At 28.5% G+C, this 13,224-nt stretch overlaps 2 protein-coding genes across 2 annotated transcripts in view; one reads left to right on the top strand and one right to left on the bottom strand.

Moving 5' to 3' along the window:
* Positions 1–193: 193 nt before the first annotated feature.
* On the top strand, positions 194–2,588 carry LOC107170706 (ribosome biogenesis regulatory protein homolog). The gene is made up of 6 exons (XM_015520890.2): positions 194–491; positions 573–825; positions 1,713–1,955; positions 2,013–2,144; positions 2,206–2,321; positions 2,382–2,588. The coding sequence occupies exons 1-6, from the start codon at positions 340–342 to the stop codon at positions 2,515–2,517; spliced, it is 1,032 nt and encodes a 343-aa protein (XP_015376376.2). The 5' UTR covers positions 194–339; the 3' UTR covers positions 2,518–2,588.
* Positions 2,589–7,458: 4,870 nt separating this feature from the next.
* The window catches only part of LOC107174198 (rhomboid-related protein 2-like), a 92,536-nt gene continuing 86,770 nt past the window's right edge, over positions 7,459–13,224 (bottom strand). Inside the window, exons 7-11 of the mRNA XM_089225014.1 lie at positions 10,169–10,338; positions 9,885–9,997; positions 9,659–9,759; positions 8,727–8,781; positions 7,459–8,092 (exon numbers count right to left, since the gene is read on the bottom strand). Of these exons, the coding sequence (XP_089081140.1) occupies positions 7,851–8,092; positions 8,727–8,781; positions 9,659–9,759; positions 9,885–9,997; positions 10,169–10,338 (681 nt within the window). The 3' untranslated portion in view covers positions 7,459–7,850. The remainder of the gene's footprint in view (positions 8,093–8,726; positions 8,782–9,658; positions 9,760–9,884; positions 9,998–10,168; positions 10,339–13,224) is intronic.

The following is a 13,224-nucleotide window of genomic DNA, read 5'->3' as shown; positions in this document are numbered from 1 at the left end:
AGACAATTTAGTTTACTCACTCCCTGACATAGAGTAACTCTATTACTCTATGCTCCCTGACGGTCCATCTATATTATAAATTATATTATCTATGCCGACCACGGAACTCATAGATACAACCGTGATAACCGGGAGTGGTGATAAATAAGATTAACCTTAAAAAGTTAAAAACGTTCATATTGTGACAACATAATATAAATACAAATACTGAAACACTACATGTGTATTGTGTTGCGGACTTATGCTATTTCACTCTTTATGTGTACTTACATAAGAGTTGGAAAATAAGTTAATATTTTTATATTTATTTGTTTGAAATTGAGATTGTGACTACAAATAATGGAAGACATTTATGCAGTGTTAAACAAGAAAGCAGCGCTCGATGTAGCAGCACAACAAAGTGTTTCTGTAATTAAGGTATTAGACCCAGAAGTTGATTTAGGTACACTTCTATGTTTTGATTCAAATGACTTTGACACTCAACAACTCAGGTACTACAGCTAACAATACAATTTTAACTTATTTTATTGTTGTGGATAATTTAATATAATATATGTCTTTACTGTTCATAGATCAGATCAAGAGAAATACTTAACAAATGAAACTAGGAATAATGTACAGTTATTGATAAACAAATTATTTGAATTGCCTATGAAAAACGAAGATGGTTACATGTATGTAGATTTACCAGAACCTAGATATAATTTACCCCGTGAAAAACCATTACCGACACCTAAACCACTCACTAAATGGCAGAAATTTGCCATTGAAAAGGGAATCAAGAAAACACCAAAACCAAAAGCAACTTGGGATGAAATTCTACAGGTACTTATTAATTTTTTTAAGTACCGTAAATTGTAGTAGTTCTAAGGTCAGGTCATAAACTATATTAGTTAAACCCAAATCAACTTCTTCTACATTCACTAAATCATAATTTTTGTTTTTGGTGTGTTAGAAAGTTTTTTCATACTTTTACATTTTATAAATGTTTTTTCTTGATGCTATGAAAACATTTCATCATTAAGAAGATTTAGAACAGGGATCAGCAATAGGTGGCCCGCCACTGAAGTTAATATATTTTTAGTTCAGTGCAGTCTGCGGAGGGAAAATATCTAACTGCTAAAATATTTTTCTTTAATTCTCGTTTTCCGCACATTTTAGAAAATTGATATTTGATAATTTTTCTCATTAAACTTTTAAGTCCATCACATGCACTTATTGTAAAACAACATTTACAGATTGTGTATATTTAAATAAACGATAAAAAAAAAAAAAACTTTTAAGAATAAAATTGTGTTATTATTAGCATGAATACATAATTACCTTATAAATAATTAAATATTTAATTATTTGTCTTAAATTGTGAAAAAAAAACATTTTAATATTTTAAACATCTAAACATTTTTTTTTTTTAAATTATCTGCACCACCATAGAAATTAACTGTCGACCTTTGATTTGGAATTTTACTCTCAATATTTTGTAAGTTCTTGACAATAGTCATTTTTTTAAACTACAAATAACAAAACATATTGACTTATGATAACTTAATTTAATTAATATTTAAAAATGTATTTTATCTCCCCTAAGCATGTGCCGTATCTCTCCCATAAAATTGGTCCTGGGTATAATGTGGATCTATTATTACCAACTACTTACTATAACTTATTTATATTCCTTAACTGTTATGTTTACATTTGTTTTATTGTATTAGAAATGGATCCCAACTTATGGCTACAAAAAAGCTGCTGCAGACAAAGAAAAAGATTGGATATTGGAAGTGCCTGGCAATGCTGCTGATCCAAATATTGATTTATTTGCTGAAAAACGAGAAGCAAAGAAAGAGCGTGTTGCTAAAAATGAATATCAAAGATTACGCAATATAGCTGCTTCACGTAAGATAAAAGTTCCTGCAGTTGGATTACCACCTTTAGAAGGAACATTACATTCAAATCAGGTAAAATTGTCTTAATATTTATAATTGTATGCCATTAATACTGATCATTTTTAATAGTTGAAAACCGCTGTCGATGTAGCTAAAATATCAACTGCATCTGTTGGTAAATTCCAGCCGAAAATAAGCAAAGAAATGGTATCTATTAAAAAAAATATACCAGGATTAAAAAAAGATAAAATCCCAGCCAAAGTATGTTGACAAACATATAATAATAATGTTTAACAAATATTTTTAAGATTTTTTTTTGCAGAGCATGAAAGACGAAAAATCAAGCAGTCTTCAAATATTAGAATCAATTAATAACAAAAAACCAAAATTCAATTTAGAAAAAGCTGCTAATAAAGCTATTCACGCAGAAGAAGTCGAGTAAATATAATTACAAACATTTTTTATTGAATCCGTCTTATTATTATGTTTTTATATTAGGAGACATAGAGAGAGAAAAGAAGGAGGTGATAAAAAAAAGGGAGGACGTTCACGCAGCAAAGGATCGTTCAAAAGACCTACTGCCAATACTGGCAAGCGTTTGGGAAAGCAAAAAGGTGGTCGTAAACGAAGATAATTTTTTTTTTTTTTTTTAATCATGTTATGTATGTTAACTTTATTTAAAAAAAATATAAGTTTTTTACTTTATTATAGTTTATATTTCTAATACATTTATCAATTCTGAATAATATTATCCGCTTTATAATTTTATGATATCTATAAAAAGTATTTGAAATTTAACATTTGTAAGGAGATTTATGTATATATTTAAGGTATATATTTAGACTAAATTCATTTTTTTCATTCGATTTTGATATTTAGAAATGATTTTATCATTTTAATATGTTTACTTTGGATCATATGAATGACCTTTTCCATTAATTAATCTGATGACAGTAATTCATATTTTAATATTTTTTAAATTTAAATTTTTCTCAAACTTAAGTCCTAAGGAGAATAAATTTTTGATATAACCTGAAAAATACAATACCAGGTATTGAAATCGGTGTTTTAAGTCTTTATTGTATAATTAGATTATATAGTAAAATATAAATATAGTACAGTGTAAACAACATAATTTGGTTTTAAAGTTTCTTCTTTTTTTACTTGTGGTTTTAAGCTATCTCGAGATTTTATGACCTAAATTAATTCTTTTACTGAATGGAAAAATATACATTTTGAATAAGTAATTCATTTTCAAATTTGTCTGCAAAACAACATATTGTCTCAATATAACTATTGATATATATATATATTTATTTATAAATATTCATTAAAAATTATTTATTTAGTTTTTTAAAGAAGATGAGCGTCTGAATTTTTTCAACTATGGTGGGGTTTAATATGTTTAAAATGAAATAGCTGGTGCTTTGTCAAAAATTTGTAGTACCTGAATGCTGTCTAAATAGCCTTTGATACTGGGGTTAAAAATAACCTCGTGTTAATAATTAATTGAGAGGTCATATTCAATTATACATACAGTGTCATGTCTAGTCTAGGAAAATATTTCTCTTAAAATGCCCTTTCTTGTGCGCTTTTAATAAGATGTCCGTTATCTATTATCTACTTGTTACTTACTCTTTTCTTTTTTATGAAAACTGGTACTGCGTTTTTATTTTACTTCATTGTATATTTGCATTGTGAAACAATAAATTTCCTCTTTGAATGAAGTTTGATTGACCCCAGTTCATTTCCTGTAAAATACCCATGGTTTATATTTAAGTACATTCCAAGTATTTTAATAATGTTTTTTAAATGTATTTGAAATACAAAATAAAAGTATTCTTTATAAAACTGCCATCTACCCATAATCAAGACTGGGAAAATTATGAGTATGAATCCATGTTTTTTTACGTATGTCGGAGGAAAATAATGGGGGACATATTTATAAAGGACAACATTTAGAGTAACTAAAAAAATTATAAGATCAACTTACTTTTAAATAATCATTAAAGCATAATACATTTTAAGATAATTGTTCAAATATAATGACTAAAAAAAATACTTGGAGACTTGTCAACCAAATATCAACCACCTCGTGATGTCTCCTGGCCATGAACATAGTGCATACGCTAATAGATTGAAGTCCGGAAATCAAAATTGATGTTTGATGGGTGTTGGAAATCAACAGTGTTCGGAACGTTCACTAAAAAAATGAATTCGTTCACGTTCACGTTCACGTTCTTTGAAAAAATGAACGCGTTCATAAGGCTGTTCATCTAATTTTTGTTTATAAATAGTTTATACCAGCAGTTTGTATAAAAACCCATTAACATATAGGTCTCAACCCAAAAATAAAAACAATTTAGACTTTAGAGCATATACATTTTCTAAAGTATCTAAATTATATACATATTATATTTATTAAATAGTAAATAAATTGAGCGTCTTCAAAATCGTTCAAATTCATCAAAAATATAAACGCCGTTCACGTTCACGTTCTATTTTTAAAAAATGAGCGACGTTCGCGTATCGTTCACTATTTTTTTTTTTTTTATATCAATTATCCCGCGGCCACTTAGGCCTTTGGGAAGGGGGTGGTACTGTAGGTTTATGGAACGGTAAGGTGTGTTACACGTGGGTGAGTTTTGGCAGAATTTTTATTGGGGCACCCGTAGGTTTCTGCCATGCCCCAGAGTGGGGGATGGCGGCACTTGTTCTCCGGACACTGTGACTTGCCCGGAGAAAAATGTCGCCCGATGGTCGAGGATCGAACCCGGTCCGGCTGAGCCACAGCCGACGCGTTAGACCGCTCGGCCACCTCGTCCACCCGTTCACTAATTGAGAACGTGTGAACATAGGTATGCGTTCATGAACGACGTTCTTTCCAAACACTGGAAATCAATTAATACGTCTCACAAATAAACTCGGGAATCATTCCAGTCAACTCACCCACTTTGTTTTTAATTAATTTACGAATTTACGATTTTCTGCCATGCTCAGGTGAGGGATGGTGGCCTCTCGATACCTTAGAACACTCGTCACTCGGCCACTCTGTAAGTCAGAGTTCTTACTTAGAGAATCCAGAAGTTGGTTTTCACATAGCTCATTAAGGTAAATGACATAAACAATTTAATCCAAACACTGATGATGGTAAACAGCCTCCATGTTTAATTCAGTTATCTACTATACGATGGGTTGGTCTAATTTGCTGAACTGTTGAAATGCTGATTTACTTAACTGGGGCCGTATAGTGTTCGTAGCGTGGCAGTTCAAGTCCGAATTTGCTAAAACTTCACAAGGGCCATAGGTCATGTTATGTTCAGTTTGTCGGGTCATCCAATATGAAAAAAAATTAAATATTAGACACCCCTCCCCCCTCCTGTATCAATTGTATCTCCATAAAATATGGTGTATACAAAATTGTATTAAATATTTTACTATATTATAAACCATCATAACTATTACAATGCTGTGTATCTAATAATGTAATGTTTTGATTGAAATGTCATATTTTTTTATTTTATTTTAAATATTGGTTAGAATATATTTTACGATCTGCTTCAGAGCTATGAATATTTTAACTGTTTGAAATGTTAATTTTAGAGCCCCAAGTTTGTGTTTTATATCAGATTGTAACATGTAAATTGTATATATATAAAATTCAAAAACATTTAGATTATGAAAAAAAAAAGTATAGGGTTATATGAGAGCCCTCATAGGGCTGCTTTTAGAATCAGACAGGAGCAAATGGCTAATATAATAAACCATGAGATGGTTAGTAATTTATTATATAACTATAGTTTTAAAAGTAAAGTTTAATTAGTTTTAATATTTAGCCCTCAGGTAATTATTTAAATTAAAACGATGGGAGTCAGAGGAAAAGTAATGCTAACGCGGTTCCTTCTCTGGCTCTCGATACAAAAGAAAAAAAAAGATTATTATTTAAATGAACTTTCCCAACAAATTCAAAAATATATTGTTTGTATGTTTCATTCATGGGATGTATCATTCTATTTTCTATCAACATTGTCATGTACTTTAAAATTGAAGTGAAAATTAAAAAAAAAAAAACAATTAAAATTTTAGCTATATAGTTAATTTATGATCGGCAACATTCAGTAAATAAAAAAAAAATTACTTTTTTTAAATAGTAATAAAAGTGTAATGAATTTAAAGACAGTTGTTAAAATATAATAACTAAAAAAAAAAAATGTTTGAGGACAATTGTCAACCAACCAACCCGCGGTGTCTCCTGGCCATGAACATAATGGATACGCTAATACGTTGAAGTCCGGAAATCAAAACTCATGTGTGCTGCAGGCTGTTGGGAATCCATTAATACTACCCAAAAATAAACTTGGGAATCATTCCAGTCAACTCACCCACTTTTATTTAAATTGATTAGCAAATGTACAATCATATAGTATTCTACATCCAAACTAGATGCAGTAAGTATATTAAAAACTCTACGAGTTACGGTGTCCTACTAGTTTACTATCATATCTAGTTCTTTGAATTTCATATATGTAAATATATGTTACCCCGGCTCATGTTACATAATTTATATTTGTTTGGATTCTGTGAATACGAGATAAAACAATATAGTAAATCAATTGTTATAAATACTGTGTTTATTGTTGTACTCTATTAAAAATAAATAAATAACTTTTAATTTTAGTTATTAGTTATTACATAAACTTCAACTTACACAGGCACATGCAATTGTAAAGACAAACATTTAGTTTCATATTTTTATTTAAAATTTGTAACATTAAATTATACCTTAAACTTAAAGCAGTATCTAAATAATTATTTTAAACTTATATATATATATATATATAAATATATTATATAATATAGTACAAATAGATATAATTATGACTAGATTTGTGTTATGACAAGAATCAATATTTTTCTTATTTACAATCTAAAATGTTTTAATTTTATTTTTACAACTATAAATATTGTTTTTAATGTGAACAATACAATTATTTTAATATGTCGTTTCATTTTGTGTTAATTCAGATTATACTAACTGCCTAGTAAATTTGCACAGTTGAGCAATTTTTTTATGTGGTATAGAGGAACTATAGTTAAGGAAAATGTTTGTCTGTTTCAAAAATAAATATCACAGCCAATTTGTACTCACCAAACTTTAGGCTGTATTTTTGGAACTTTAACTCAAGAGACTTAAACTCAAAACTAATCACCGATTAAATTAGAACTGGCAGTGAATGAAATAAAGCATTAAAAAAAATGTTTAAATTAAAATAAGTATTTACATTTTAAATATCTGTGTTTTTATTTTTAAGGTTCATACTCTATGTATGCAATTATGTAAAAAATAAAATAAATTTTTTATTACATTGAAAAAACTAAATTTATTATAACAATAATTTATTGTATCAGTGTCCACCTCCTCTCCAACCAACTATTTCGTACTTTATTCTTTCGGATAAACTGAAAACAGAATCGTACGTATTGCGCAAACGTCTTGACACAATATTATAATAATAATTATAATATTTGCCAATAATGATGATTGCAAACTCGGTCAAAAAAATCACAGACACAATAAATGTATGTACATATATTATATAATAATAATATATCATCGTATAAATAATTAAATACAAACGAGGTGAGGGAAACAAAAAATAATAATAATAATAATGAATATGAAAAAACGAACAAAATTGGACAGTACGAATAGATTTTTACATGTGGAAGAATAAAAATATGTAGGTATAGATCAGCAACGGGATGACGGCGCCCACACTACCAGTTTAATAATAATACCATGACGTGTTCCTCGGCCACAACTTCGGACTTACTCGCACATCGTATCCGTCGCACCACATACACACACACACACACACACACACACACACACACACACACACACACACATACATATATAACATATATATATATATATAGGAAGACGGAGTGTGTAGATCGGTTTGCTCAACAGGGATGGCTCAAGTTGTACATGACCGCAAACAGCGTACAAATGGCGTACACGCCGAGCGCGAACCACCATATCAACTGCTCGTGGAGCTTTTGCTCGAAGTTTTTCAACACTAGCAGACCAATGGTGAGACCAGCCAGCGCGCCGGCTATGTGAGCAACGTAGCTGACAGGCGGAGCGTTCGACGATGGTTCGAAGGCGTAACGGCAGTACACGGCGAAGCCGACGTCCACGCTGGCTGTGAAGACACATGAAAAAAAATAAATAAAAGGACATCGGTTAGGTATGTAATATTGAAAGACCGAAGCAGAGTCGGCTGTTGGTAACTTATCAACTGCAGTGTACATTGCATTTAGGTAGCTACTTAGCATTAATAGTAGTAAAAGTTATATAAAAGTTAGCAATAATATATATTATTGAATATTATATTGAGGTCCCCACAAACAGCAGCCGTGACGGTGGAAGTAACGATAAAATGAGCCCCGACACAATTTACTGCTGCAGCGTGCAAGGACGTTTATATTTTATGTCTACAGTTATCGGGCTTTATATTATATATGATACTAACGGTGAAGTTGTAGGGACATGCCATTATTTTATTTTTATTTCGTTCTTATAAAAAGTTAAACTATTTTTTTTTAAAATCTATATTTTAAGTGAAACTGTTTTATTGATTTAATAATTAATTCATTCGTAAAATTTGGTTCCAGAAAAATTCATAAATATTCTCTTTTAAAATATGTACACGCTCAACCATCGTTATACACTTATACTGCTTATACACAACAGTTTTTTTGCCCATCGACTTAAAATAAAAATCTGATTTTATATTTTAACCACATTGACTGTATTACATATTACAGATAACTTACCGATAAACAGTATGCCAAGCAACCGAAACACACCAAATTCCATGTTATTGTAATTCTAAAAAAAAAAAAAAACACTTAGATTTATTTGACGTAAAAATTTCCAAATAAAAAATAGCCGAAAATGCCGAGTTTGTATATTTATTTACGCAAAAGGATTTTCAAATTATTGTTATACGTGTTCACATCGACATGATCCTTTTTATTTTAATATAATATTAAACTATTTATTTAGACTAAAAATAAAATGAAAACATTTATTCCTTCTTTCAAGTTATACTTTTTTTCTTTTTTTCAACATATTTATTGAATTTGTACAATCTGTAAGAGAAATTTACAATAAGGACAATGGAGGGGTATATAATAGGCCCTTGTTGGCTTGAATGAAGAAGCTATTTTAAAAATAGCACTTCATGGCGGGATAGTAGTGATTAGTGCACTAGTTAATTAGTCTACTAACAGATTACAGCACTAGCTACGCTTTTAACGTCGGCCAGGGTCACCCGGGATTGTTCAAAAGGAGGGGTTTTGGTTATTTGAAAATTTGAGGTGGAAACGTTTGTAAAGAGTTTTGGTGACGTTTTTAACTGTCGGAATGAGGAGGTCCCTGCATGTGGAGGGTATATCATTCGACACATAAAAAGGGCTTTAGTTATCTGCCGGAGGCATTTAGATTCAAGTTGAACTTAAATTATGTCTATCATATAGGTAGAAAAAGAGGTGATTTAAAATGTATGACATCTGATAAAATATTATATTATATTATTATTTTAAGACTAAATCTAATAAATTAAATTAATATGGTATATTATTTACAAAAATACACAAAATCAGTTTTATTTCGGTATATTTTTGCATATTTTCTTATTTAATAATTTAATATATTTTTATTGGATAAGTTTAAAAACTAATAAAATAAAATTTAATGATCTTACCAACATAACGTTAGCTAAATGAGCAGCCAATAAAGCATACACTCCACCCGAAGCACCAACGAGATACACGTTACTATCAAAGACCGACGTAGCTAAGGAACCTAGAATACAACATATGTGATAAAACACAAAATTGAATTTTATATTTCAATCGCTTTTTCGAAAGTTGTATGACATTACACTATACAATGTTCATAATATGAAGCTCTTTAAGTCCAACACATACCTGCTAACACACCAGCCATGTACACGACCCCTATCCGGAGTGAACCATGCACCATTTCTAATGGAAGACCCACAAGCAATTGGACGGTCAAATTGAATATCAGATGGACCCAACTAAAAATATCAATCACAGTTAAAAACGTATATATAACATGAATCACAATACATTTTTATAGGTAGATTCGTATATAAGTGAATACCCTACTAAAAATATGTAAATACCTAATACTAAATTCATTATTCGTATCGAACAAAAGATTTTAAAGCAAAACTTTAAAAACTTACCCAACATGTAAGAACATGTACAACATAAATCTCCATAATTGCTGTCGTTTGTCAGGTCTATATATGAACACACTGTCCATTGGCACAGGAGCGGCGACTGATGCCCATATGTCACCGGGAGCAGGTGTAGAACCCAAAGTTAGAGAGTAGTAATATAGATAGGTCCCCAACTAAAATAGCAAACAGAAATATCATAAATATTGTAAAACACAATTAAATAATATACAATACATATGTCAAAAACAATATACGCTGCATGTTTGTACTAGTAACGTAACCAGGATTTTTTCAGGGGGTTGAGACAACTAACAAGTCAGCCAAGTAATATTTATGTCCATTATGTGTATTATTATTATTGTTATTTATGAACATGCATTTTAATATAATGATGCAAATTATTATAATACAATCTAGTTATTATTAACTACCCAATACCTATAGGTTAATAAAATAAAATAATTTTTAATTAATTTTCTTTTACTATGGTGCAGTAGTAGGTGGTTTGAATCCAATACCTTCTGTGCGCCACTGATTTATTCATTAATTATTTGAAAATAATTTATTACTGAATTATTATAGACACTAACATTTTGACCTTCAAAACCGACCTATACCTTTAAACTTAAAAAATACTGTTATCAATACTTAAATATAAAACGTTATGTAATTAGGTACCTATTATAAATTCATATTTTATTTTATAGATAAATTTTATCCATGGTTTCTATGATTCAATAGTAAAATCATAAATAAATCTATTTTTCTATCTTCATCACAAAAAAAAAAAAACAAGTTAAATTAACGAAATAAATGATAACTTTTAATTAAAGGTATATTTTCACCATTTGACTATTCCCTATATTATTATTATTTCCTGTATTTTTTTATTTTTTTATTTCAGACATCAATAATATTTCTTTTATTCAGATGTTTATTCATATTATTTTAATTTTAATTTATTAAATGAAAACTGTGGATGTTGAAAATTATTTCATTATTCATCCTCTATTACAGTATTAAATGTAATATTAGTATTTTACTCTAACACAATTGTTTTACATTTACTCACAAAAATATAACAATAATATTTATGATAAACAAGATAAACAAACTATTATATTCGATTCAAATATAAATTAAAAATTATAATTGATTGACATATATAATGTGTTATGTTATGCCTTATGCTGTATGTAAAAACAGTTATTCTAAACTAAATATCTTTTGAAAAACTAAGAAAAAATATAACAAGTTAATTGTTTATTATTATTTATAAAAATGTATATTTTAAGAATTATTAATGTGTTTTAATCATTTCACTTTATCAAGAAAATGAATGTACCTATGTATATTCTCGAATCTAAAAAATTAAATTTCTTAATATGATTAAAATGGAAAAATTATACATCTACAGAAATTAATTTAACTACAGTTAAACATATTTCGCAAATCAAATTTTCTGCAAGCTTGCTACCTTTAACGAATTGCAATTTATAGGTTAATATAATATTTTTTTTCCACTCATTATTATGGAATAAACATCATACAGCAGTTTTTCATGGAATTCAATCAAATGGATTCATTTACAGATAACGAGTTTAGTTTCCTCATAAGAATTTGTTCAACTAGGGAACACCCCTCCCTTTAAAATTGTTGACAATTTTAAAGGCTTACAGAAAAACTTTTTTTCTGTTTATTATTATACTGTTAAATGATTTTAATTAGTCTCTGTATTAAAGTATATATCAGACAATAATATTATAATAATTTAAAAATCATTTTTCAAACAGACTAAGCGATAACATAGCCTTATTGGTACAACTGTAAAAATTATTGTTTTTAGTGTTAAGTAATAAGTTATATAGGTAACCTTTTCTCTCTAGTTATAATATGATCATGCATATTTAAAAAAGTGTAATTAAACTTAAATCGTTCTATTATAAATACACAGGAGATAGGACATGGTTCATGAGGAAGTGATATGTTAACCCTAACTCCTAGGTGTTTTTCTTAGTGTGCCAAGTTACTGAATACGATGTAAATTGTATTAGGTACTTTAAAATTTTATTTTGTCCATTCCGATCTCACATGAATCATGAATGTATCAAATATATAAGTTGCTTTGTTGAAAGTTGAAGATCACAAAGGTTATTTAGCATTTTAAGTATTGTTATTCGGTAATATTTATTTACAAAATAACTACAGTGCTAAATTAGGTAGGAATAGGTACTTCGTACTTATTATAGAGTATAGCTATTTTTCAAAATGCATTATAGATAAATGCAATACTTTATCTAGGATACTTTACTTGACAGATAGAACCTTACTATAGTACAATTTAAATACAAGAATTGTATATTTGTATTATTATTATTAGTATAAAAATAAATCCAGAAATGAAACCATTTTTAGATATTCTATTGTATTCAAACATGGTGTTATTTTAAAATGAACTGCATATGTAAAGTATATAATATAAATGAGGTTTTTTTTGGGACAAATCCCAGACAGAATAAGAGCACGTGTCCCTTTTGATTTACAGACGTTTCGATTTCCGGCATTACGTTTCTTGTGGGTGTATTATAGTACTTTTACGACACACAAAAATAGACAGTATATATACTCACATTACGGAATAAGAATTTTATATATTATTATAGATTACTGCTTACTAGTATCAGTAGTATCCATATGTTATGCTGCGCGTGTTTTGGAAGTAAATATTTACTAAAAATCGTAACAATTTTACAATTTTACTGTTATGTTTTATTATTTTTTTTATAATATTATAAAATATTTCTACTTTATTAATATTAAATTTATTCTTTGTTATATATCTATCTAATATCCGTTCAACGTTTGACATCAGTGTTGTTATTGATGTTATTGATAAATGCATATTATTCAGAGTAAGTATAGTAACTATTGTTATAATTTAAGACATGGTACCTATATAATTATGCTATTCTAAACTATAAAAAATTAACACGTTTATTAGCTATTTAAACTAAATTTATAGTTGTAGCATATATGCAAATATATAATTTACAGTTAAA

The sequence above is a fragment of the Diuraphis noxia genome, unplaced genomic scaffold (genome assembly GCF_037042655.1).
Source record: "Diuraphis noxia isolate RWA-SAM2 unplaced genomic scaffold, SU_Dnox_SAM2 contig0003, whole genome shotgun sequence".
Classification (NCBI taxonomy): domain Eukaryota; kingdom Metazoa; phylum Arthropoda; class Insecta; order Hemiptera; family Aphididae; genus Diuraphis; species Diuraphis noxia.
This window is presented reverse-complemented; position numbering and strand designations above follow the sequence as displayed.